Source organism: Oculina patagonica, chromosome 8 (genome assembly GCF_052425735.1).
Source record: "Oculina patagonica isolate OP01 chromosome 8, crgOcupat, whole genome shotgun sequence".
NCBI lineage: Eukaryota > Metazoa > Cnidaria > Anthozoa > Scleractinia > Oculinidae > Oculina > Oculina patagonica.
Window position 1 is genome coordinate 13,498,422 of NC_135765.1, and position 27,867 is coordinate 13,526,288.

The 27,867-nt window shown below is 37.7% G+C and overlaps 2 protein-coding genes across 3 annotated transcripts; one reads left to right on the top strand and one right to left on the bottom strand.

Moving 5' to 3' along the window:
- Nucleotides 1-5,658: 5,658 nt before the first annotated feature.
- LOC144663867 (uncharacterized) lies at nt 5,659-21,537 on the bottom strand. 2 transcript variants are annotated; one of them, XM_078524948.1, is made up of 19 exons: nt 21,442-21,537; nt 21,288-21,343; nt 20,498-20,600; nt 19,375-19,414; nt 19,044-19,111; nt 18,832-18,896; nt 18,234-18,385; nt 17,980-18,014; nt 16,374-16,505; nt 14,977-15,052; nt 11,966-12,092; nt 11,464-11,491; nt 11,087-11,135; nt 10,431-10,462; nt 10,231-10,271; nt 9,522-9,559; nt 8,369-8,446; nt 6,360-6,539; nt 5,659-5,953 (listed from the first exon to the last, which is right to left on the bottom strand). In XM_078524948.1, the coding sequence occupies exons 1-19, from the start codon at nt 21,505-21,507 to the stop codon at nt 5,769-5,771; spliced, it is 1,551 nt and encodes a 516-aa protein (XP_078381074.1). In that variant the 5' UTR covers nt 21,508-21,537; the 3' UTR covers nt 5,659-5,768. The 2 variants fall into 2 exon arrangements, with proteins under 2 accessions (XP_078381074.1, XP_078381073.1); XM_078524947.1 differs by having other exon boundaries at nt 9,522-9,562.
- Nucleotides 21,538-21,556: 19 nt separating this feature from the next.
- LOC144663894 (transmembrane protein 256 homolog) lies at nt 21,557-26,205 on the top strand. Its single transcript, XM_078524978.1, has 5 exons — nt 21,557-21,697; nt 23,707-23,747; nt 24,742-24,822; nt 25,463-25,506; nt 25,691-26,205. Exons 1-5 carry the CDS (start codon nt 21,610-21,612, stop codon nt 25,788-25,790), a joined length of 354 nt encoding a protein of 117 aa, XP_078381104.1. The 5' UTR covers nt 21,557-21,609; the 3' UTR covers nt 25,791-26,205.
- Nucleotides 26,206-27,867: the final 1,662 nt, after the last annotated feature.

A 27,867-nucleotide genomic window follows, 5' to 3' on the forward strand; every position in this document is an offset into this window, starting at 1 on the left:
TTGGCCAAAATAGTGACGTGGCACACCTCTACCTGATAGTTTTCAAGCCAAAACATGCAGTGCATGTACAGTGACAATGTCCTAGCAAGAAAACGCGTGCGTGCCTTTTGGTACTTACGTGACCGGGACAGATTACTGAAAACAACACACCGCCAATCAATAAGGGCCTGATTTTGTGAAGAAAAGATGTCTTATGTAGGGGGGTTACATACTTCCCCAAGCCATTTTTTTCATCGAGCGTTAATACGAAAAAATAACCCGCTTGTTGCTTGGGTTACCCTTAGCTATCTTTTACCGAGCGTTTATAGACTGAGAAACGTCCCCCCTGGTAGTAGGGTTACCCTTTCCCCCGTGCCATCTTTTATCGAGCGTTTAGATAGGAAAAGTTGTCCCTGGTGGCAGAGTTACCCTCTTCCCCGAGCTATCTTCTCGCAAAAATACTCGTACCATTCATAAACATGCAACACATTTTAAAACAAGTTTATCGTGTCAAATTGAAGTTCTCATAATTGTCTTTGCAAGTAACAATAGCAACATGCTATTATTTTTATATTCTCTATGAGAGTCAACATCTGCATTTTCTAAACTACATTGCTGTTGTCATTAGAGTTGCAATATGCAGTAGAGAGCTTCTTATCTACTTTTAACAAGCAGTGGCATGGATTGTACTAGATTGCGCAGTTTCATGCTTTGTGAATAGGTACTTCGACAAAAAAAAATCAGTATTCAAAGGTTTGGGGATCACACAGTTAAGCTCATTTCTTACAGTAACATGGTATGGACTTCTGACAATAAGGAGAATTACTTGTCCTAAGTATGTGAACGCCGTTGTTAATGATATGTTAATATCATCGTTTTCGTTTGTAATACGTACATGCTGAAACGGGATTTTCCTCGAAGAGGAAATCAAGGGCAACCTGCAGCAGCTGTTGTCTTCTGAACATTGAACACCAAATTTCAGGTCCAGATCTGAGAGAAAAATTACGTACTCGATTACTAGAGCTTGGAAATAATTTATGTATAAGATAAATAATAGTAGTTTTAAAATGAACTACAGTGCGTGAGTGACTTCCCATGAATGGGCAACATTGACTGCTTGAGGATAGGAGACAGTCAGTGATCGAGTCATAAGCTTCATCCGGAGGCCCTGTTATGGGGGGTTACGTTATCCCTTATCCCAATAATTTTGAGGCAGATATTCCTTAACCTTAAAGTTACCAAAGCTGTTATCCCTATTATTTTGATTTTCATTATTCCTTGGTTGAGTTGTTATACCTTGTCCCTACAATTATGTTATGTAAACATTTATACCTTATCCATAAAATAAAATAATTTTGAACAGCAATTTTCGAACAGAGCCTCTTCATCAGTAACATTACCTGTTACTGTATCAGTTCAGTGATACTAAAATTAATTCCGGTCAGTTAATATATCGATTGTTTATTTAATAAAGACAGAGTAGTGATGATGATGATGATGATGATGATGATGATGATGATGATGATGAAGCTTTAATAGACACTCCCGTTGGAGCTTTTCAGTGACTATATACATGACAAAATAAAGTATAAATTATAACTAAAAATCTAAAAATTGTTGTAACGTAACACAGTAAAATAAAAGGATTCAAGTTAAAGGTGAAAAAGACACTCAGAGACTCATTAGTTGCGATTTACATACTCTAGTCTTCATTCAGCAGCCCCCACCTATCCCCATCTTTGATTTTAAAGGTCTTACTAGAAGTCATGCTTCAAATCGAATCAAATAAAGATTTTAGCAACGTTTAAACTGAATCATGACTTATTCGCAGAATATAAAGATCGGGACATATTCTGGAAATGACGGGAATTTGTTTTAGGTATTAGTACAGATAAAGAACAAGGAACATTGCAGCAAACCATCGAGCATTTTTTAGAATTCACAATATCAACAAACTGAAACAGAGCAATCAGTGGAACGATTTACAGACGATGGAATAGTCAATAAGCCTTTAAAAATCGAGAAATACCCTTTTCAGAGACATTACGTTTTTATAACTTGCATGCAGTAAATTCAAATAATCCGACAAAACTTCGAACTGAAAACCTCGAAAGGAGATATAATTTGGACTAGGTACAAGTTATTTAACCACCTGATGTTAACACTATATATTAATTGACAAAGATTATTTGATGGATACTTCAACAAGGATCTGAGAACTTTTAGTTTCTCAGTTTAGTTCGACAGCGTAGAGATAACATTTTCAGTTTAATTTTGATGGGATGTAAGGCGTGTTATATGAAACTTTTTATCTATAAAGCGTTTGTTACTGGATTTGGTTTAAGAAAGGTCTTCTCAAAATAATCACATTTTTCGAACTTGTATTCCTCTTTGGCTGATGTTTAGTACAGTATTGCTTTTATCGTCAACAATTTTTTTTATCTTCTTCTTGTGGTTTTCTTCTTTTACCTTTCTCACTTGGCGGACTATTTATCATATCACTAAGTTAGTTCCGTTTATATGCCAGTAAATCGTGTAAATTAGGGAAGGAAGATCCCTTTGGGGAACACAATAAACTTTATTCTATTCTATCTATTCTTTTCTAATCGACTGCTTTGTAAATACAATTGTACAATGATCCAAATCGATATGATGATGTTTTTAGAAATTTTCGTGTATTGCATACACTGTATAGGGGAAATAAAGGAAATATCTCGAAATAACAATATTATTTAGAACTCATGTATCTTTAACGCGTTTTGATACCATGCATATTGCTCATGTTCATTTTCAGTTCTTGTAATTGTTTCTGCAATATTTGAGTATCAAAATTTTACATTGCTTCACATCGACAGCACTCCAACATTTATCAAACGGTGTAATGAAGGCGATTACAGCATTTGACTTTTTTAAACTTGTGATCATAAAAAAAAATCAAGCAGTACCCATCTTTACGTATAGCTTTTATACATGTCGGTTTAGATGAAATTACCTTTTTTCGGTACGTTGGAATACGCACATGCTGATTGTCCCCAAAGAGTAAAGCAAGGCCAGCTACCGATATTTTATAATTTTGTTCCAGAAGCATGCTTCCTTCTCGTCATGTAAAAGGTCAGAGTTGACCAATCGTTCGTCCACTGTACCTTATAAAAATACTTACCTTCGTATGCGCGAAAACGTGGATAAGCCATGCCCAGTTAGAATGCTGCACACACGAGGATGTTGCCGTGTAGATTTTTAGCTTCAGTGCTTGGAAATAGGTTGATATATTTTTTAAGTGCTTTCTCACGAATATTATGCGAAATTAATGAGCCACCGGTAGCCCGTGTGTACGATTTTGGTGTACGTTGTAACCAATTTATGCATATAATCGTAGGCGTTACGGCTCGTTGAACATTCGTAATGACATGCTTGTCGACCAGCGACAGAACTGCGTGATACGCGCGTAGGAGGACAACATTATGCCATAACAAAGCCATGACAACCATTTCCGAGTAAATACGAACCAATCCCGAATAGACATCGACACGTGCAGTAAGTTTGTGTGAAAAACATATTAAGCGGTGGTGATATTGAAGTTTTCTCTTCACACTATTAGATTCTGTCTAGAAATGACTCTTCTCAAACTCATTAATAATTCATCTAGTTAAAACAAAGGAAATCAGAACCGTGACGGAGTTTGGAAATCTGATCTTAATTAGCATAGATTTTGACGATTTTATTTTTCCGTTTTCGTTGTGGTTTTAGTTTCGATTGAGAAGATATATCAACCACTCGACAGAGTGTTTCATCACATTTCAAAACACCTCGAAGTTCGTCAAAAATACTCCGCTGCGCGTCGTACTTTCAACTCTCTTCTCGGTGTTTTGAAATGTGATGAAAAACGCTGTCTCGTGTTTGATCATAGTTAGAAACTATGGTTTGATATATTACTTTAAAGGGCGGATATGGATTGATTACGAGCGATAATAAAGCTTTCCTGAAAAAAAAAATAAGAAGAAAAAAAACAAAAAAAACAATAACTGACAATACGCCAGTAGAAGTATTCTTCTTCGTTTAAAATTGCCATGCGATTAGAATAACGGATAGTGGCTTTACAGCTAACTAGTTTTGTCTTCCAAGGCATTAAGTAAAATCGCCTGTGACACTTGGAAGATATTTTACGGTCTGCCCCGTCTTACTCACGGGTACGGTTTTTCACAGGCTAAATAACTTTAACTGCGGTGTAAAGCTAACGTAAATAAAGCAGATTTATGCTTCCCTTTACATTTTTTTTTTTATAAACTGACCTTTTTAAAAGCTCTCCTTTACAACTCAAGTTTAAAGTTTTGTAAAGAAACTACTTTACTCCAAGTTTAAGTTAATTTTTGGCACGGTAGCGAAAATATAGAACGTTTCGACACAATAATTTTTTTTTTGGTTTGAGAATCATGGGGCCGAGTTGGTTTGCCTGTTACGCACGGTAGCGTAAATGTCGGTTTCAGTGGGTTTGCTTGATGAAAAATAACATGAAGTAAGAATGAAGTTCTTTACCGTTTGCACTCTTTGGCTCTTAAACATGATACAACAAAAGATGGTGCTGATAAACAATCTGCCCACCCCCACCGTCTACCACGCGATCAGCAAAAAGCGTGAACAATGATTGCAGTTGGCAGAAATACGAAGCAAATAAGCAAACATCACCATCCTTAATCTCTCCTTAATAATAAGGTAATGAATCACAAAGCGCTTATATTAAATTCTTTGTATCGGCCATTTGTGGGGCAGTTGAAAGGACCTGACTCAATCAACACCAACCCCTCCTTTCTCGAAATTAAAGTCATCAAAGGAAATATGAAGTCAATCGAAAATAATAAATCTTTTTTTATATACTAGTTATTTCCTTTTGGACCATTCCGATTCGACATTCAATTCTGTTAACGACGTGGTGTACCTAAATCCTTATCCTCCCCTTTCTCTCAGGACCCAATCGTGGAACGCCTCGGTGACAAATGAGGCTAGTTAGGTGGAATTGATTGATGCATTACGTAATTAAGGTCACTCGTGTTTGAAATGCAGGTTTACTCGGGCAGATCACAGGGTTCGTACCCTTTTTCACAAACAATTTTCCAGTACTTTTCCACGACTTTTCAAGGACTCAAATTGATTTTTTCAGAACTCTAAAATTCACATTAACCCTTTTACTGTCCTTTTACTCCCAAGATTGCAATATTATTTCTCCTTACTGTCTGTACATTTCTTATAATGTTAGTTCTGAGAATCAGATTTCCAGAGCTTTCCAGGTCCGGTAGTCTTTTTTCCAGGGCTTCCCAGTCCTTGAAAGTTTCACAATAAAATTTCAGGTTTTCCAGGATCCCTACGAACCCTGAGATCAATATCTGCGTTGCTGCGAGACGTTGACAATTGCGTATTTTTATTTGGGACAGCCGAGTTCAATAATTGTCTTGTCATTCCATCACTAAATTTATTTTTGGTCTAGAACACATTTGAAATCTCTCTTAGATAACTCTTATAAACGAGCTGCTATTTTTCACAGAAGTTGACGCAGCTACGCATGAACCGAATATTACCTGCAGCCAAACCAAGCAAAACCAGTGTCACATTGTAACGCGCATGAGCAGAATATTGTTCGTAGGCAGTTATTTGCAGATCACGTGCTGGGCTCTAAGCCAATGGAAAGGAAGAAAAAAAATGCATTAAATGATAATGGCATTTATTTTGCTTGGTGTACAACTGAATGTTCATTTTCATATTAAACTATAAGTACATTTCATTTACAGCACGTTCATTCACGATTTCTTGAAGAAACTTGTTAAGGAAGCCTGTTTGGCGGATTTGTTTTTCATATCTGCATGTGTTTTCTTGTTCGGTTTCTTTGCTGGAGACGGCTTTTTCTCTTTTACAGGCGGACTGGTTATTTGAAGTTCCTCATCACTCGCATCGGTCGATTCGCTCTCCCAGACCTTCTCTGTAACTGTAAATTATTAAAAGTACAATTACAATTGCAGCTTTTGTTATTTCTCCTAGTCGTAAATCATTTATAGTATTACCGGGTTGCTAGCCCAGTAGATAAGAGTGTTTCCCCAGTTGAGTATGTATGTATCTTTGATCAAGAGCTGCTTTAGATTAAGTGCTATCTTGAAACAAACAAACAAACAAACAAACAAACAAACAAACAAACAAACAAACAAACAAACAAACGAACGAAGGAACGAACGAACGAAAGAACGAACGGAAAAAAAAAATGAACGAACGACCGACCCACCGAACAAACGAACGAAAGGAACAGAGACAGACAGACAGACAGACAGACAGACAGACAGACAGACAGACAGACAAATAACGTGCGACTGACCGCCAAGCGGCAGTGTACAGCTTACCCATGAACCCCTCATCATTCATGTACGTTTTGGACTTGAGTTGTCTTTTCCTCTTTCGTCGCCGTGTTGTGTCGTTCTCTGTTTGCCGAGGCTGCTGTTGTGGCAATGGACTTTCACTTCTTGAAGAACCTTGGTCCGATGGGACCTTCGTATCTGATTTAGCATTCGTAACAACTTGCTCTGTGGGTAGAATGAAAATCAAAAATACAAATGAAATACAGCGAAAACATTACCCCGACCATAAGCGACCACCTCCTTACCTCTTTTCAATATCAACTCACTATAAAACGTCATCTCAAAACACTACTACAAATGGAAATTGCTTATCAATAAGTCTACAAGCAGTCCACAACACTAAAATTTGTAAAAGAAATTTCTTCTCTGCTCATTTCCAAACGGTTTGTTTATGCCTCTTTTACCCTCTCCCCCCACTATAATGGCTCCTCCAGTAATCAGCCCACGCTTAGGAGGTTGTATAAGCCCTGGGATCATAACCAGCATTTAACGGTATATCCAGTTACTCAAGTGCCTTATTTTTATGACTTGAATGACTCGCATTGTATTAGTATGTTAAGGAGGCTCGATGTAGTTTTTTTTAGCCGAAGGGTGGTTGGAAGGAAGGAAGGAAGCCAATGTTCTATTTTTGCCAAAATACACCATAATGATCAAATATGACCAAATTTTATTTTTTTATCCGTCACTTTGTCACAAAGGTTACCATAGCAACCATTGGCGTTTTCTTTTGTTTTCAAACAAGCTTTATTTTCTCGAAATCTAGATTGACTCTTGGTATTCATTTTTTGATATGTTCAAGTATAGTAAATTGACTACCTGTACACAAAATTTTAGGAAAATCTGTAAGAGCGTTTTAGAGTAAATCAAGAATGAAGTTTTTGGTATTTTCTTATAATTTCCTACAATCGGCAGTCGATATATTTTAACAAATTAAAGCAAAAAGTCTTTCGCTTTTAGTTAATGGTCTTTGATGGTGTAAGTATTTATATTTCAGCGAGAGTAACTGTGCTCAAATAATACGAAACAATTTTATAGCGCCTATTTTATTTTAAAACGGTGTTTTTCTGAAAGTTTCATTATTGATTTACTTGAAAACGCTCTTACAGATTTTTCTAAAATTTGGTCAACAGTTAGTCAATCTACTAAACTTTAACATATCAAAATATAAATGCCAAGAGTCAATCTAGATTTCGAGAAAATCAAGCTTGTTTGAGAACAAAAGAAAACGTCAATCGTTGCTATGGTAACCTTTGTGACTAAGTGACGGGTAAAAAATTAAAATTTGGTCATATTTGATTATTATGGTGTATTTTGGCAAAAATCGAACATTGGCTTCCTAGATAGTTTTAATTTTCAAAACAACCACACTTCGGCTAAAAAAACTACATCGAGCCTCCTTAAGGGTATAGACAGACAAGTTAATGAAATACCGTATTTACTCGAATAAGCGCTGTGGCGCTTATGAAATTTTTTGCTCCTCAAGTGCGGCGCTTATTTAAAATTTTGACATTCTCTCGTACCTAAATTTGGTTAATATCCACGACATTAAGGCCATGATACACGAGGCAATTATTATTATTATTATTATTTTTTTTTTTTTGCAACTTGGAACACAACAAACGTTTCATTACCAGTTGGCAAAAATTGTTTACATGTAACACCCAATTTTTGCAACCTGCACTGCAACAAAATGTTGCGTTGCAAGTTGCAAGAAAAGTAGAACTATCTTCTACTTATTCCCAGTCTTGCGAGACAAGTTGCTGCGTGTGTCATCTCAATCGCAACTTGCAACACAATTTTATTGAAATGAGCCAATCAGATGATGATGATCAATTCTAAAGGGTGCATTGCAAGTTGCGAACAAAAATTGCGAACATGTGACACCCCTTTATAACTTGCAATGTTTTCCAGTTGTCATCGTTGCATTGCAAGTTGCAGGGAAAATTGCCTTGTGTAACATGGCATTGAATGTTCGATCTCTGTTAATTCATTACCATCATCGCTGCTGTCTTCTTTTGGAAGTTCCTTCGTTCGTTTTCTTTTCTTCTTCGGCTTCTCTTCAGCTTCTTCGTCTGCAGCCAGAGCAAAGTATAAAGGAGAAACAAAAAAGAAAAGAAAAGAAGTATTAAAACGCGTTGGTTAAAAACAACAAAACAATAAAGCAAGTTAGCATAGATAAGGAGACATGACACGAGAGCAGTTTCCTTGCAACAGTCCTTCACTTTAACTCCACCATGTATCAATTTTTCAGCGAAACAAAATATTCATCAATCATATGTGCTGTAGTACCGCTAATTTTTTTTCGACAATAGTGCCCTTTATACGAGAAAATAAACCGCAGCTAAAATAAGACGCGAATAAGAACCATTTAGGCACGCGCCTTGTTTAAGTCCCAAGCAGGATTTTGTGCCATTTAGACGCCAAGTTTGTGTCTTATTTTAACCGTGTCTTGTTTTTCTCGTATAAATGGGACTAGCCTTAAGGACCGTTTACTAATTAAAAAGAAGATGCGGCATTGAAAAAGACCTCGAGTGGAAGCATGGTCACGTGGACATGTATTACAACACCAGTCACCCCAGCCTGCCTTTCCTGCAAAGATCGTTCATATACATATTTTTCTTACGATAGTGACAATTATTTTTTGAAGGACAGAACATGCCAAGCAGCATGCTGTGTAATTTCTAAATAGGCCTTATCGCGGTTTTCGACGCCATCTTGACGAGTAGGCAAAGCGGGTAGAAATAACAGTGTTTGTACGGGAATCCGACAGCAAATATCTTTTACAAAAATTGAATTCTGGATAACTTATGAATTGTAAAGTTAAGATACTAGGCAAAAGTTTTTATTCGCCAAGTTTGAAGGATGTAGCTGGGCTAGAAAGCGTACAGTTTCGTTGTCAAGATGGCGTCGAAAACAGTGATAAGGCCTATTGCATGCTAACTCAAACAATAGAATGTGCTGATAGAGGGGCCTGAAGGGCTAAAATGGGAATTGGATCTGGGAATCACAAATAAATAAAAAAAAGACTCGACTGGGATGTGGAAAATCAGGCTAATAGGAAAATAGGCTAGGAATTTAGGCCGGGAATAACATTATTTTTAACATCCAAAATTACCCATTACATGACACAAGTACACTGCCACATACCTGACTCCTTGATTACAGCTTTCTTCTTTCCGGCCTTACTGCTGGGAACAAATGGTAGTTGTTACAAAACAACAGTTAAAGTTGTAAACACTTGAAAAACCTCTTCTCCACACACTCTACTCACCATGGCAGGGCCGTAACCAAACCTTTGGCATAGACGAGGCACAGTCTTGCTAGGAGGTACTGGGGACATGCCCTCCCGGAAACATTGGAGAACTATTATTTTCCCAACTAAACATATTTTGTTTTTAATTTTGGGTAAAAATTTAGACAGTGTTTGTATGGGATTCCGACGGCAAATATCTTTTACAAAAATTGAATTCTGGATAACTTATGAATTGTAAAGTTAAGATACTAGGCAAAAGTTTTTATTCGCAAAGTTTGAAGGATGTAGCTGGGCTAGAAAGTGTTCAGTTACGTTGTCATGATGGCATCGAAAACAGTGACAAGGCCTATTGCATGCAAATAGTTGTAAACACTTGAAAGACCTCTAAGTGCCTCATCTTGCCTCTTGCTAGGTACGACCCTGCCTGGTAATACCTATTTATACACCTGATAATTGCAAAGACTTGTCTAAGTTCAATAAAAATGGCTTGCACTATCCATACTTTTTCTGATGGAACCACTTATAAGTAACTTAACGATCGCACAATTGATATGACCGTCGCTCCTCAGCTATAAGCACGGTCGTATGATGAATCAAAGTTACCTTTTTGGAGCTTCAGTTTGTTTTTCTTCTTTCTTCTGTTGCTGGATAGCACGGAGGTAAACAAAATAAGTTATTCAGTAAATTTCAATTATAAATTCTAGTCAGAGATTATAAAAAAAAAAATCATTGTTCTTTGATGTCTATTTCTCATTCTCTATTCCATGTATTATTGCTGTTTTTCAATAACGAAATACTGGTACCTTTTTCTTGTCGCCTTTTACAACTTTTTTTTCTGCAAAAATGAACGAGCGAACAAATGAATAAAAATAACTGAGGGACAAGCAAATAAACAAATGAATGCAAGAACGATGAACATATAAAGGAATAAACGAAAGGGCGAATGAACGGATGAAAAAAGGAAAGAATAAACAAAAGAAAGAAAGAATTAAATGAAGGAAGGAAGGAAGGAAGGAAGGAAGGAAGGAAGGAAGGAAGGAAGGAAGGAAGGAAGGAAGGAAGGAAGGAAGGAAGGAAGGAAGGAAGGAAGGAAGGAAGGAAGGGAGAGGGTGGAAGGAAGGAAGGAACGAAGGAGGGAACGAACGAACGAATGAAAGCATGCATGCTAGCATGAATGACAGGTCTAGCAGGGCAAAAGCAAAGAACAGTTTCCAACATGTAATTCACCAAAACCTTTAGGTATCCCTTGCAGGCTAATGATTAGCAAAAATTAATGCAAATAGTGCCCAATGTAAAAATGTACCAATCAGAATTGAAGGTCATTAACATGTAGCACCAAACCATTATTGGTTTTTGTTTGGCCACTGCTCTCATAACTGACTTGCAAGTTACATGTACCTTAATTTTATTTAAAGGCTTTGATACGTACCGGGTATACTTTGTAAATAATTTTGTGTACCTGTAGAATCTGACTTGATAGCCTTTGAAATCTTCGAGGGCAAAGGTTCCTGTAAACAAACAAGAGAATCTAGTTGACAAGCATGAATAGTAAAAACTAATGATGACACTTCCTTTTGTACTAATTGTTTTGAAGCATTCTGTGATTTAATACCGTAAAATTCCGGTTGTATAAGCCCTGAGTCTATACAACAAGGGGTTTTGTGTGGGCTTATAAGTGGAACAAAATTAATATGTTTTCAAGTTAAAACGCATAATAAAGGAACATTTAGCCCCGTTCAGTACTGTCATCTGGCATAGGGTGGCTTGTATCCGCAGCGGGGTGGTGGTGGGTGCTTATACTTGGAATTTTACAATATCTGTCTAAATATTCCTCACCTCCTCCTCATCTTCAGAGGACAACTCTCTGCAAAAACATAAAATGTAAAATAGTTAGTTACATTAGTTACATTGTTTAGTTTGGTTTAGTCTCTTATACGGCTTAAGGCCCGGTAATACGGGCAACATTTTTGTTCAAGTTGTCTCGCAACATTGTTGCATTGCAAGTTGAACAAGTTGTTGCCCATATTACTCATGCACCCTCAACTTGTCTCGAAACAAATTTCGATGTTGCAAGTTGCGGCAACATGTTGCACAAAGTAGAGCAGAGTTCTACTTTTTGCAACAATTATTTTCAACTTGCAACACTGACAATTGTTGCAAGACAAGTTGAGCGTGCGCTAGTAATACGGGCAACAACTCGTTGAACTTGCAATGCAACAATCTGGCCGTATTACAGGGCCTTTGACTAAGCCTTAACTAAGCCTTTACTGCGAGCATGTGTGTAACCATTACATCATCCTGGATTTTATCAAGTTATATGATAATGCAAGCCATGTACCTTTTCTTTTTATTTACACTTTCAACAGTTTGATTCTGTTTCTTTGGCACAGTCTCAGTTTTTGGCTTTGAAATAGCTTCCTCTTTCTTATTTTCTGTAGCGGCTGGTTTCTCTGGAGCTTTTTTGACTGTGGATAAAAAAAACCAACATTATTAGTTACAATTTACCCAGTTTTAAGGTGGCTCGACCCAGTTTTTTTCTAGCAATACCCATTATCTTTGAAACCCTCATACTTAAAGGGATTAATGTCAATGACATATCCACTATATCACATGGATTGCACATAGACTGAACTGCAATATGATATAAATTTTTGGGAGATCGGAATGAATATCACGTGACAATGACGTCACAGAGGTTTTTGCTCTGAATTGAATTTTAGCCCGTAACTGCATTTTCTCTCGAGATCCTTCACGCTACGTATACTTTGGGTGTTTTCCTGCAGCTCTGCGGAGTTTCATCGAAATCTACAAGAGGAATTTTGAAATATCTTGGAATTTCTTTAAATTAGATGGTATAATTTATGCGTAAAAAAGATAAGACTTCATATAAAGAAATTTGCTCCTTTTTTGATGTTTAATGAGAGTCTTTAGCCCTCATTCCTTTTAAAAATATCCCATACCCGATATCCAAACCATAAAAAGTAGGTAGACTTGCGCGATTTCAAAAAAAAATTGAAATATACGAAACATAGTGAAGCTCAATGTTTAGCTCTATTTACCAATATTACGCCTACTTTCGCAAACAAGTGATTATTTCAAAACTTGTCGATAAATTTTCTCCAAAATTTTTCAGGGTAGCAATTGATCAGTACACTACACAATCCCTGAATTTCATGCTCATTGAAAACTTCTACGGTTGTCTAACATAAACACAAAATTGAGTAAATATTGAAGCGATCTCATAGTTTTGAATAATTTTGTGCTCTGGGATTTCCTATTGTTTCGAGTTGAGCACAACATCAAATTCCTGTGCACCACGCGTCAAATGACTACGCTTGGCTACCTTCCGAAAGCTTGCGTGATCTCGAGAGAAAATGCGGTTACGGGCTAAAATTCGATTCAGAGCAAAAACCTCTGACGTCATTGTCACGTGATATTCATTCCGATCTCCCAAAAATTTATATCATATTGCAGTTCAGTCTATGTGTAATCCATGTGATATAGTGGATATGTCATTGACATTAATCCCTTTAAGTATGAGAATTTCAAAGATGATAGGTATCGCTAGAAAAAAACTGGGTCGAGCCACCTTAAGTGCAAGTGTACAGGGAGAGTTGAAAACACTGACCCCCGATCCGCGGACTACCCACTGACCCCCCACTCCGCGGATCACCTACGGACTACTCCGCGGACTACCCTTACGGAGTACCCCTACGGAGTACCCTATAAAATGAAACGAATTTATGTTTACGGGGGAAAGAGACAAGAGAAGCCTACCTGTGCCACTTGCACGATCGATAGAAACATCCACTATCTTGTTTACCTCAATCCAGTCCTTATTGGACTAGGCTAGTACTAAAATCAGGAACGCCGGAATACTTAAACCCAGAACAGATAAAATATATTGTGTAACCCTTACAAATATAAAGAGCTAACCGTAAACAGGCTAACCGAAGTTCATAGTAGGCTAACCGATGAATAGCAGGCTACCCAGAGTGAATAGTAGGTTAACTGCAGTGCATAGTAGGCTTCCTATTCACTCCGGTTAGCATACTATTCACCTCGGTTAGCCTACTATTAACTTTGGTTAGCCTACTATTCATCGGTAAACCTACTATAAACTTCGGTTAGCCTGTTCACGGTTAGCTCTTTATATTTGTAAGGGTTACACGATATATTCTATCTGTTCCGGGTTTTAGTATTCCGGCGTTCCTGATTTTAGTACTAGCCTAGTCCAATAAGGACTGGATCGAGGTAAACAAGATGGCGGCTGTTTTGATCGATCGTGCAAGTGGCACAGGTAGGTTTCTCTTGTCTCTTTCCCCCGTAAACATAAATTCGTTTCATTTCATAGGGCACTCCGTAGGGGTACTCCGTAAGGGTAGTCCGCGGAGTAGTCCGTAGGTGATCCGCGGAGTGGGGGGTCAGTGGGTAGTCCGCGGATCGGGGGTCAGTGTTTTCAACTATCCCCAAGTGTACATGTATGTAACCCCCCTGTATGTGGTGCACATGGACAATTTTAATTACTGTTTTCAGTATAACTACCTACTGATCATGGAAACAAAAGAAGGGAGAGTTGTAGTTAATTTGCTCAAGAAAATTGTATAGATTTGCATTTTTCAGTGCATTAGGTGACACACAAATTATATTTAATTATTTATAATAATGGAATCCATAGATTACAGAAGCTCATAGCCAGCAAGGAGTGTACCACAGAGATGGTTGAGATGATATTACTGTTAGAACAACTTCAATCTATTTTCACCATCTACATGGTTAGTGTGCTGAACTCAACCAGTCTGGGTTCCAGCCCTGGCCAGGGTCATTGTGTTGTGTTCTTGGGCAAGACACTTTGCTCTCATGAGGCCTCTCTCTACCCAGGTGTATAAATGGGTACCAGCAAATTTAATGCTAGGGTGACCCTGTAATGGTCTAGCATAGGAAAAAAAAATATGCCATCTAGGGAGGAGTAGAAGTACTCCTAGTTACTTAATGCTATGGAAACTGGGATATAAGCTCCGGCCTGATGGACCACTAGGCCTGAACACATACATGTATAATTACTTTTTATTACATGTACATGTATGTCACGTGCCTTTTCTTCTTATATTATATAAGAAAGTGGGCTGATAGAGCATAATACAGTAAATCAAAGTGAGTGTTTGCTAAGACCAGGCTTGCCTACACTCTACATGACTGTACTTAATAATAATTATTCTTTTTTTCTTTCTCGAACTTTTCGATACTGTCGAGTTTGAGAGAAAGAGGCTAAATCTTGGCTATGTGGAAACAAAGTCATGTAAAACATGGAATTAAGGTATCCCTTATCCAATGTACTTGCACAAGTACCTGTTGTAGGTTTGCCAAAAAATGACTTCATGCTTCCAGCTTTGTTGCTGTCCATCTTTGCTTGCCCAGCTTTTGACTTAATAAATCACCACAATATAAAAAACAATTAGCTATTTAGCTAAATACCCTGACACTTAAATAAAGTTTATGTAGAACATTGCACAGGATGTGTATGTTTTAAACGCTCTCCACCCACCCAGGGTTCCACTTTTGTTCAGCTCAGTCTCAACCAGAGGCTAGGAGGCTAAAGGTAACATCTGAAATCTACTAGCCCACAGCACAGTTCAATAGCCTACGCCAATTTCTTGGCAAACATCTCTCAGACAGAGAGACAGATAGATGGACAGATGTCTTTGAATGGACAGACGGATGGATGGATGGACAGACAGATGGGCGGACAGATAGACAGATGGCTAGACTAAAAGACAGACATAAAAGGTAACATCTGAAATCTACTAGCCCACAGCACAGGTCAATAGCCTACGTCAATTTCTTGGCAAACATCTCTCAGACAGAGAGACAGAGAGACAGATAGATGGACAAATGAATGGACAGACAGATGGATGGATGGACAGACAGATGGGCGGACAGATAGACAGATGGCTAGACTAAAAGACAGACATAACAGTGAGTATGGATAGATGTTTAGACAGAGAGACAATCGCTGTGTTTTGTACACCCAGGGAAGCGGGGGAAGAGTGTCCATATAAAAGTAATAAAGTGAGTTTTGTACAGTACCTTTTAAATAACCACCTTTAGAATTACCCTGGTAGCATTAAAAGTATTTAGTAGAAAAAGTAAAATGACAGGAATTCTTAGGGGCGGCAACGAATTAACACCACTCCAGTCAAACTTCTGATGCCACACGTTAAGTAGATGTATGGATGTATATTCATTACTACAGCAACCCTCCAAGTCGTGACCATTTAAGTTGCCATGGTGACTAGAATTTGTAACTGGTGACTTAATAATTATTGTTGAGCCAGTCGCTAGCCCTGCGACCACAAGAAGACTGCTTCAGAGATTAGGAAACTTTTATCCTAATTGAAAAATGATCTGTACATTTGTTCTGCTATTAAAACCAACTGGGGAGAAGCATCACAAAATTTCTGGGTTTGTAAATTTATAAGCTGATCTTTTCCTTTTTTATTCTTTTTGTTTCTTTTGTTAGTTTTTTTTCCTGGGGAAGATTTCCTAGTAAATCTCATTTCAATCACGCTTTTTGGTGCTAAGATTAACAAATAATTATTAAATATATTTTGGCGACCAAAATTTTCCATTGGCGACTTGACCTAAATAGGAAGTCGCCAAATGGCCACTAACAAAAAAGTTTACTTGGAGGGTTGTACAGTAGATTTTGTTGTCTGTGGTCAACGAATCAACGACTTACAGCTCACCTCATCGCCTTTAACATCTTTTGTATCTTGATGTTTTTCACTGTTACTTTTCTCTGTTTTTGTAGTTGATGGCTTTGCTGCAAACATCTCCAAGGCTGACATCTGTCCTTTCTTTGCTTTTGAGGCTGGCATCTACAAGTAGTTTTGAAATAATAGAAAAGGGAAGTTATGATGCTATTCAATACAGTCGACTCTCTCTAAGACGGTCACCGTCGGGTCCGGTCCCAACTGTCTGTCTTAGAGAGGTGTCCGTCTTATAGGGAGTCAAGGTAACGTGACACCAGGAATTCTGAAATAATAAAGTTGAACGGCTATGCACAACGAGTACACGTCTGTTTTGAGTCTGTTTAAAGTCGCTTGTTGAAGCAAAACCTACAAACTAGGACAAAAGTAATATTAGAAAATTGACTCGTTTGTTCATTGCAGTCGATAGTTTACTGCTTCTGAAAAGTGAGCAGTACATACATGTTGCAAACTGTAACATGTCTATTATGTACTTGCTTGTTCAAGCAAACGATCATGGCTCTTAGTCAAAAACTGCACACTTTGCAAACTGGGACAAGACTCAAATAATATAAGAAGACCATATTCACTTATTGAAGCAAAAGTTGAGTGCTTTTACAAACCGAAATACTGTAAGTAGAAAATGATCTCTGGTGACCATACACTGAAGCAGAAAAGTAATCGGTTATAGCGGATTGTTTTTGGTGAGTACGTTTGGTGTTTTTAAGGCGTTGACTACGTTTGCTTTATGTCCACACAAAGTTTTGAAAGTATTATTCCATAAAATACAAGCACTTCTTAGGTGTCTGTTGACGGTTTTGAAGTGTCCGTTGTCCATCTTAGAGAGGTGTCCGTCTTATAGGGAGTTTAGTTACAGTAAAATGACTGAAAAACGGCAGGGACCATTACTAAGTGTCCGTCTTATGGAGGTGTCCGTCTGATAGGGGTGTCCGTTAAGAGAGAATTGACTGTAGTCGAGCTAGTCCTGAAGTTGTTTTCACAATTCAATTAAAAGTATGCAGTCATACATTATTTTTTTAAAAAAAATGAAGGGATGGAAAGATGGATAGGTAGATGGAGGCACAGGTGAATGGATGGACAGACATACGGACGGATGGACAGACAGACAGATGGATCCATGGATGGACGGTCAAACAGACAGATGGGCAGATCCCAGACGGAAAGAAAGACAGTTGAACAGACAGACAGATGGACAGTGGGATGGATAGATGCACAGAAAGATGGATGGACAGACAGATGGACAGACAGACAGACAGACGGAAGAGGAACAGACAGACAGATGGGCAGATGGTTTGACAGACAAACAGACAGACACACAGATGAACAGGCAGGCAGGCAGATGGACAGACAGATGGACAGACAGATAGACAGATGGCTAGACTAAAATACAAACATGAAAGTGAGGATGGATAGATGTTTAGATAGATGGATAAACAATAGTGGATGACTGAATGAACAAACAAACGAAATTGAACAAATGAAAAGATGAATGACCTACAAAACTGAACAAATGAACAGTCAACATTTTCAATCATAATTAATTCACTTAATACTTGTAACATGTATTTATAGTACACTGTACCTTGGCTTTTTGCTCAGTTGCCAAATTTGAAGACCCTTATGATTGAAAAAAAAAAAAGAAAAAAAAGGATTATTGTTTGCACAAATATATACATGTTCACAAGAGTAACAAACATCTAGTTTTCCACCTACAGTATTTTATACATTGTAAAGTAAACAGGTAAATGCATGGGAATGCACATGTACATAATCGCCTATCTATACACTTTATATCACTTTACAACAAAAATAATTAAACAAAATAGCTGTCTGTACCCTTGTGACTTGTGCCAGGTTCAGCAGTTCCATTGACCATTTTAGTGGTGGGACATTTGTCACCATTTGTCAAACCATTCATTCTGTGAGCACCTCTGTTAACACCTTTGTCTGCCAGAGGTACTGCAGCCGCGCAGTGGATATGACTCCACCTATTGAACAGACAAACATGCATATGCCTAATATCAACACATCAAGTTCTGAAAATGCAGCAACAGGAATGTAGCTAAGATTTGAAACTGGTGAAATTTGTTTGTTATAAGCAGGTACTAGTCAAGAAAGGGCTTTCAAACCTACCCAGTTTTCCCATTTTTCAGACCTTATAAGCAGTAAAAAAAGTTTTGTGCGACAGAGGGGTGTTTTACCCAGCTTCTGGCTTTAATCTACGTCGATCGCTGAGCAAGCCCTTTCTTTATATCATTATTATAAAGATTTGTCGAGATTGCTTTTTACAGGGATAATCTTATAAAAAAAACAGTGTGAATTATGTAACTTTATTATCACATCCAATAAGTCAATTTTGTGCGTAAAAAAAGTAAACTGCCATTTCTTTGCTCAATTGTTTTTAAAATACTTTTAATTTATGCGTTAATCATACCTGTTATTTTCATTATTATGCTGTTGTTGTATGTCATAGTCAACTGTGTACAATGAATTGGAATCCTAGAAACATTAAAAGATATATTTGCTACATTCTGTATGTATAAATTGGAAATACCGGTATCGAAAATGGAACACAAATTAATATACATGTATTTTACTGTATACATGTAAGTACTGGATAAACATTGTTTAAATTTTATAACTGACCTTTAATTTGCATTTCTGTATGCTGTAAATGTGCAAAGAAGTCACAGGGGAGAAAGTCTTTTTAGTTTCTGAAAAGCAAAGTAAACAGAAAAGACATTGTAATAATAAATATTGGAATTCAGTCAGTTAAACCATTTGTTGCACATTTTTTTTCATATTCTTTTTAGTTTTTTTAATATGACACATATATGGAAAAAATAATAGTGATTAGTGACATTTTTTTCCAGAATAAATAATTATTCCAGACTCAGTGTGCATAGATCAAAAATGATACTCTTAACTGCTTAATTGTATGAATAAATTAAAATATAAAGGATTAAACTGCCAATACCTTCAAGGTTTTCATCCTGGGTAATAACATAACGTTGTACCTAAAACAAATTGAAAGAACACTTTAAGTCAACTCCTCTGCATGTTATTATAATTCAAAGAAGCAGTGAAGTAATGAAACACAGAGAAGTAATGAGACACTTCCATGCTCCCCAGCTAGCAGCTACAATCCTGGATCTAGCTCATAGAAGTCATCGGGAAGAACCTATTGGCTGCCAGTTTCAGCCCGACTGCCATGGTTCCTCCTGATGACTTCTACGAGATCAGGATCCAGGTTAGCACGGAAGTGTTTTACTCCTTCTTGGACATATTACATATTAACTTGATCTGAGCATCAAAGAACTGAAAACTTCCATTGAAGGAGGGACATAATTTGGAACACCAGCATCAGAAGACTTAAAGTCTGCAAGGGCTTTTACAAGAAGTGACAGCGAGGGAAAGTGAGGAAGGGATCAGAGGGATATGTACAGGATTGGATGCTTGTTGTGATAGGTATCACAAAGTCAAGTGTCTTCTTTGACAAAAGTTGTGCAAAAAATGCACCTAATTCAGGCAAATATGAAGTAATATGAAAATGTCAATTGAAATAACCCAGGCAAACATGAAGTACTTATTAAGCAATTCTTGCATTCAAATGTTGGACATAAGTGGGGATCATGTATGGGTGTACATGTATGCATGCACATAATGGGTACCTACGATTTCGACACTCTTTCCGACCGGAAGCGGAGGAAATGACCACACCAAAAAGGACATGAGGAAGGACGATGGATGTGTCGATGACTCAGAACGACTCTGCCGACCTGACCAAGACGGGGAGTGGTGTGCCGGAAAGTCCCCTTGCGGCGGATGAAGAGGGAGAAAAAATTGGAGGAAATGATGTGACCAACGTGAAAAAGTGAAAACAGAAGGGAAAAGTGGCGAAAGCGCACCCAAACGAAATTACGTGGCGAAAATTCATGTAATACGGTATATGCTATATATTTTTGAATACTGGGAAGATGTGAGATATTGAGTTAAAACTTCACACTGATTATTATAATAGAACTGTTCATAAAATAACCATAGCAGATTTTACCATTTTTTGGTCATAACTTATTTTGCTATCACATGTTAGGTCTTACTATTTCTCCATCCACTGAAGATCTTCCACCGATAATATATGTTATGTTTAGATGAGAAGCAGATTTTGCTGCCTTCTGTTTCTGAACAAAGGCATAAAGCATTCTGTGGGAATAGGTAAGAAGGAAATCAATTACGTAAAATGGTACATGTATGCATAATTTTGGCAGTTGCTAAACAAGAAATTTGAAACCTGTCGTGTGCATCCCATGCTGAAGATACAGTATGCCAAGTTTTTCTATAAATATTGAATGCCAATTTAAAGGCCTCTTTAGTTATTAAAGGTAAAAAAATTATGACCTAAAACAAAGGGTTACAAAATAACAATACTCATACCACAGAACAATAGCTCAATAGCTTATGCAACACAAAGATATAGCTTGACTAAGAGGACAAGATTTGAAAATCCTGACATTTAGTTGAAGACAATGCATAAATGCCCCTCTCCAGGGAGTGAAGTGTTTTGCTCAACAACACTTTGTCACAAAGACCAGGGTAAATGCTACATCTCTACATGCAGATTTAAAATATTAGGCCCTGTGCCTGTAACTACGTTAAGATGTACATAGTCTACGCCTTTTCAATACGTTTACAATGTAAATGTACAAGTCTAAATCAGCTAAATTAACCTACGGACATGAAGTACATAATAAAAATAATGTTTACAAAGTTCTATGAATCAGTCGAAGTTAATGAAAAGTCAATGAACAGTAATTATTGCAAAATAATAATAAGGCATAATTCATAGTTATGAAATAAAAAAAATCGTAAACAATATTAATTTGTGCTTACTGTTTCGCCTTGTTAGCTGGAACCGACAACGTACGACTCAACCATTTGTATGTGACCTGAAACGAAAACAATTGCAGAATGAATAACTCACCATCAACACATATCTGAGAAACTAACGTGCACTTCTTTCTTAATATGCTGTCAAATAACCTACAATCTTGTCTTCGTCGTTCACAAATTCATCAAGGTTTGCAAAGTAAAGTTCTTCTTCGTCCGCCATCTTGATTTCCCGCCAAATCTGAGTTTCGCGCCTTCCTTTGCATGAGTTACCGCTGGCTACGTTTGCGCCGCCGTTCGCCTGCAGCTTGTCGAGAAAAAAAAAATGGCCTCTTTCTCTCCAATGATTTTTCATAAAATTGCCGGGGTTTCTGGAGCTATCGCCATTGCATTAGGAGCTTATGGAAGTCATGGTAATTTTTACCGTTTTTTCATCTGCAAGGAACACATCTTGCTTTTGATTTTCTGGCTGTAAAACTATTATTAATAGAGCTTTTTTTACTGCCCCCTGTACACATACTTTGGTTGGGGAGTAGGGGGTGGGGGTATTTGATAGTGTGATTGATTGGTTGATGAATCATACAAGCTGTTACTTATATTATTCTGTTTCTTTGTTGTAATTTTTGTTGCATGTTGTCATTGTTGTTTTGTTTCAGTGAAGTAGCCTGCTCTCTCCTCCGCAGAGGCCTCTTTCATGTTTCGTACGGGCCGGTAAATGGGGAGAAATGAAAATTAAGTGCACAAAGCCTGGAGAGAATCGAAACAAAAGCAGCAGGGGACACTGGGAAGGGAAAAGCCCTTCCTGTCGTCCCCCACGCTCCCCCTATTTTTCATTTTTCGTGTTCTCCCCCCACCCCCCCCCCCACCCCCCCCCACCACTGAAGGAGCCTCAGTCTGCACAAGAGAGAGTAGTAGCCTGCTATTAAAAGCCCGGGCTAAATGATCAAACATTTTCGTTCAACATCATCCATTGTTGGAAGAGCATGTTTGACCATTTAGCTGCCTCGCTGAACATTGCATTTTTAAAAATTGTTTCCCATGTAAACATTTTCATCCAACATTGTGCTAATCACAAGCAAATGTTTGACCGTTTAGCCACCTCTGCAAACAAAGCAAGCCCAGGCAAAAAAGCAACCAATCAGGAACTGAATCTAAATGACGTGGCTGCATAATTTCAGCGGGAAAATGCACCAAACGTTATGTGGACTCACTTTCCTCGATGTTTGCTCAAACATTGTTTGCTTGTTTAGCCACCCCATGTTGTGTGCGACGAACACAATGTTGGACGAAAATGTTTCAGTTGATCATTTAGCCGGGGCTTTAGGCTCAGCTCACACTTGCCACATTCATGTAAGAGGATAACAGCAAGGCCATGCAAACACACCCACAAATTATCTCACATGCTGTTTTCAATAAGTCCCCGGCAGCCTGTATAAAACAGCATAAGCACAGGGCTCAAAATAACGGCCGGTCAGGACACTGTCCGGCCAAAATGACGATTGTCCGGATTTTGTTCGCGATTTTGACCGTCACGACCGGCAAATAAATAACACATGCAAAAAAATTTTTTACTTATTTCTTGACATTTTACATAAAATCATAAAATATCATAGCAGCAAGCACTGCAGTCAATTTGTTAGCGGATCCATTAGCGGTTTGCAAAATATACAGGAAACATCCACCACGCTAAACAGACAACAATAACAGCATCAATCAATGTCTGTTTTACGCGGCAACGTCAGGGGGCAAGAAAATAGCACCGTAAGTGGATTAAAAACTATATGCACCTTTAGAAAGTACGAGCGTAGCGGTACCAGCACGACAGAGAAAATAATAGTATCAATATTTTGACCCCTCAAAAACGAGACATGACCGAGCAAAAATTGATTGGCCGGTCAACATGACCGGTCAGTTTTCAAAACTTATTTTGAGCCCTGTAAGCATAGCACAAAGACAACAACTTAAACATAACAACATAACGAAAATAAATCTTTTATTGATCTTGTTACTGTAGGTCCTGGTTGTTCTGTAGTTGTGCAGCTAGTGTGAATGAGATCCATGGTTTATCTGAGGTAGCAAGGCTGCAAATTTATATATATTTTTTTCTCTTGAAGGATATGCTATACTGACACACCATCTTGGTCAGACAAAACAAAATTGTGGTCAGACATCACCAAAAACACAAGGTTGAATTTTGCTCATTCTTACCGTAAAATGTTTTATGATCAAAAAATTGTCCTGACATCATGTCTGACCACACTTGGGATTTCCTCGTACATAAGCAAGTTTTGGTCGGCCAATAGACTTTGAAATCTAGTCGGCCCCAATGTCCAAGATGACCGACTGTTATTTAATGCAGGCCTGGAGTAGAGTGTAAATATCCATCCTAACATGCCATTTTTTTTTTCTTTTTTAATGCCAGCTTCAGCACTAAATCAAGATGATGTCAAAAAATTTAAAGAGGTAAAGGAAAAGAAAAGACAAACTTTAAATAAAAAGGAAAAGTAAAAGGAAAGAAACTGAACTACAATTCATATTCTGGGTTTTGTCAGTCTTTTATGTACACCAATTTTATATAATACTGTTAGTGCAGCCCTTGAACACAAGCTAGAATACTTGTGTATGTGCACATTTGTAAATATTTTACTATTATGAAATCATGAATTTTTCTCTCATAATTAACTTATAATTTCCAAAGAGTTTTTTTGTATAATTTAACATGTATGCAACCAGTTTTTAGCTCAATTGGTAGAGCGCCGGACTGCTGTGCGGGAGGTCGTGGGTTCGAACCCCAGACCGGACCAACACTCAGGGTCTTAAAATAACTGAGGAGAAGGTGCTGTCTTTGTAATTACATCTGCAAATGGTTAGACATTAAAGTCTTCTCGGAAAAGGACGATAAACCATAGGTCCCGTCTCCTGTATGTTCAGTCTTCTAACAGGGGACGTTAAAGATCCCACACACTATTCGCAAAGAGTAGGGCACGAAGCTCCCGGTGTTGTGGTCTGGCCTTTACAATTGTATCTGAAAATTAGTATGTGTAAAGCGTATTTGAACATATACATATGGAAAATATGCGCTATATAAATGCATTATCATTATCATTAACCTCATATTGCAAAGAGAATAAAATATGAAATAATTTTGGCCTTTAATGGTATCGGTATATGGTTATGCCTTTTATACATCAGCATCCTAGATAATGTTCATTAATTAATTACTCAATGATTTGTGTGTAGTTTAAATCCTGCTGAATTGAATTCTTCAGCCTTATTCCTTACCAAGGAAGATTGGAATAGAGTAAACTTGTAAGCAAGCAATTGGAATATTCTTTTTGTCATTTAGTTGTCATCTTTTTTTTAAAGATTTATTTAATACAAGTTTTTTTCTTAAAGATTCAGCGGTCAGCTGCTGGTTTTGTAATAATTATGTATTGCATTTTTTTTTTTATTTCAGTCCTTCATGACTGGCAATCTCTACCATCATATTCATAATCTGGCATTATTAGCAGCCCCGTTTGCCAAACGACCAAACCTGGTAAGCATATACCGTTAGTTGTCCTGTCAAAATGTCATGGTGAGCATTATGGAGAGCAGCAGCACCACCATGATCTACAATTGCCATAAGTTTTTATTGAACAACAGATCTCTTAGGGATTTGGGTGGTGGCTGATGAAAGCAAACCAAATGCAATGATAATACCATATCCATTCTTGCATAGCCTTATGCAAAATGACTGCACTTCCATACAAAGTGTATTGGAATGTCAAAGTTTATATAAATCTATAAAATTATTAATAACTCCACTACCCAGGGCTGTGCTCTAAGGGTGTCCGGGTGTCTCAGGCAACTACCTTTTGTGTTTGGGCAACCAGATAATCTTGTTCCCTTCATATAAGCTTTATGCTGGGCACCCTGGATCTCATAGTTTGGAGCCTTTGGGCTCCTTGTAATTTTTCTTAGAGCACAGCCTTGCTACGTGGACACAACCATAATATGAGCCCAACTGTATTAAAAACTAGTACAGGTTGAGTCTGCTTTGACCCAGCCATACATGTTATGGCCATACATGTATGGCCTCCTCGCCCCCCACCCACCCACCCATTGTTTAACTTGTCTGATTTAACAATTAAAATTGCTGTTCAATCTTTTGATCTTTGGGTTTTTTTCTGGAACAGGTTGGCAGTTTGATTTGTGGTGGAATTCTGTTGTTTTCAGGCAGGTATGCTCAAAATATATTTTACTGATTTTTAATTTTATCAATGCGACAACAAAAACTAATATCTCCATGCACGCATTGCTTGCCTATCATTTCTGATTTATTATTACGGCTATGGCTGTTATGAATTTTAAACATAGCTCAATTCAACTTTTAAAAAAATTATCATAACTTTATCTTGTTTCAGCTGCTACTTAGTTGGATTAAAGCAAGACAAGTCATTTGGAAAATTAGCACCAATGGGTGGATATCTCTTCATGGCTGGATGGCTAGCATTTGCTTTTTGAATGCATGCCATGGAATTTTGAATTAGCTGTTTTATTGTCTGCAATATCCGAATATTGCCCTACAGTCAACCAAATACTGTATGGATGATGACGTCGAAAAATGATGTCATAACAACTAAGAGTTATCGTGTAATGAAACGCAAATTCTCAGAATTGACTTTTGAAAAAGTCTGTCACTAATTTAATTAAGTGGAACCTTAACGTTTTCTGTTTGGAACAGTTATAGTAACCAGGCCAACTTTTCATTAAAGTTTTATCTATAGCAGTACTGTACTCGAGTTTACATCTCGGCAACGCTTTGTGCTAACGCGAATTCATTAATGCGTTAATCAAACTGAGAAATGTCCATTACCAAGGCTCAGTAACGTACAGAGCAAATGGGTTCAAAACCTTTACATGTATATGATGTAAAATTAAGAGTAATGATCCTCTTTTGGGGTGTTGGGGGGTTAACAAAGTGTGAGGCGGGTGCGAACCGATGTAAAATAAGCTCAAGGTCAAATGTAACGACAAGAAATTAAAACTTTCCATTTGCTTGCGTTTGCCTAGTCTCCTTCGCAGCCGCTTTTTGGGACGTCACGCAACGCTCCCCCCAAAAAGCGGCTGCGAAGGAGACTAGCGTTTGCCCTTCTCAAGTTTATAATGCTTGGCTCAGATGTGTGTTAAACTAAGGAAAGACCCCAAATACAGGGAAAGGAATTGTTTCAATTTTTTTTTTTGCACTTGTGTCTTCAGTCACTTGGCTTCATGTATCCGGCTAGCCCTGAAAACGACGTCAAGTACGTATATACCTCCGAGGGGACGTTTACTTTCGTTGCGTTTACTTTACATGTTGATTTAAACCTGTAGAGGAAGGAGTCAGTTTTATGAGTTTGTACTTGCTCCAGTATGTGAACGAACCTGGTTACCCCGTGAGTCATCAGTGTCAGTCAGGGAAAAGAAAAGCAAAAAAAACAGAAACAGAAACAATAAGCGCGATCGAGTGGAGACCTAAAAACGTGCACTAGCAATGCAGACAAGTTATACACTAGTTGAAAAAAAAGAACGTCCTAAGAACTTTCCTTTAAGCAAGGTTGAAATTTGGGTAAGAACGATTTTTTTTTATTTGTTGTAAATGACGAATATATCAGCTAAATGAATCAATCTTATTCAACACTATCATCACACGAAAGTGCCGTGAACATGCACGTGACCACTTTGTTTTAAAATTTCAAAATAACATTTCAAGAACATTTTCAGGCTCAATTCGACGAAAAAATATCAACCCGGGAAACGTTCAGTAAAAAAGTGTAACAAATTAAGAGTGTCTACCAAGACCGGATTGGCTTTCTTTCAGAAGAACGGAGAAAGAAAAAAATAATATTCAACGGAAAACACATTTCCAGCATTTCTCAAATGTAAAACAGAGGCTTTTGTGCATAATCGTAATTGCTGAAATTTGATTTTTTTTTACCACAGAAAAAAAGTGGAGTGCGGTTAAGTGAAAAGTGTCAAAAATGGCTCGGTTCTCAAGTCCTCATATAATTTTAACGATCACCGGCGAATGTGAAACTATATTGGGAATATCATGGCCACTGGGCCTTTCAACTGATTTTTTTTTTCTTTGAAACATTCGGCTAGCATGACATCATACGTTGCATACTTCAGTAAATATTGATCGACATCATGTTGTCGTTCCATTTTGTATAAAAACATACCCTAAAAGGATATGTTTAAGAAAAGTTTATCGAGGCCAAGTGCGTTCTGCCCTCATGATCACTTGCACTTTGAAATCAATTGACTTCCCCTCTTTCCGCGAAATTGCTTTGTTTACTTCCGGTATTTATTGTCAACAGTGTCTTGAAAGTGCACAGGTCAGCTGCATGAGTTTGTACTGTTCTCATATCTGTTAAATTTGTTTTCACATTACAACGAAGTCCTACGGTTAAGATTTGTAGGGATTTTTCCAAATAACTTTTATTTTTGGACCAAAATGCTGTAAGTTTCTAAATATAAATGTGACGTAAAAAGCATCTACTGCGTATCCCAGTTTGCCGTGCGCGTTGTTGTAACAACAAGCAAGCGCCCAAAGAAGTAA

What these genes read in the sequence shown, in the direction of transcription:
- LOC144663867 (XM_078524947.1), bottom strand. Translation starts at nt 21,507, where the DNA reads ATGGCGGACGAAGAAGAACTTTACTTTGCAAACCTTGATGAATTTGTG. An exon ending in TATCAAGTCAGATTCTACAG is followed by an intron (nt 10,463 to 11,086) that starts GTACACAAAATT and finishes TCATTTTTGCAG; the next exon opens with AAAAAAAAGTTGTAAAAGGC. An exon ending in AGCTGTAATCAAGGAGTCAG is followed by an intron (nt 8,447 to 9,521) that starts GTATGTGGCAGT and finishes CTCTGGCTGCAG; the next exon opens with ACGAAGAAGCTGAAGAGAAG.
- LOC144663894 (XM_078524978.1), top strand. Translation starts at nt 21,610, where the DNA reads ATGGCCTCTTTCTCTCCAATGATTTTTCATAAAATTGCCGGGGTTTCT. An exon ending in AGGAGCTTATGGAAGTCATG is followed by an intron (nt 21,698 to 23,706) that starts GTAATTTTTACC and finishes TTTTAATGCCAG; the next exon opens with CTTCAGCACTAAATCAAGAT. An exon ending in ATGTCAAAAAATTTAAAGAG is followed by an intron (nt 23,748 to 24,741) that starts GTAAAGGAAAAG and finishes TTTTTATTTCAG; the next exon opens with TCCTTCATGACTGGCAATCT.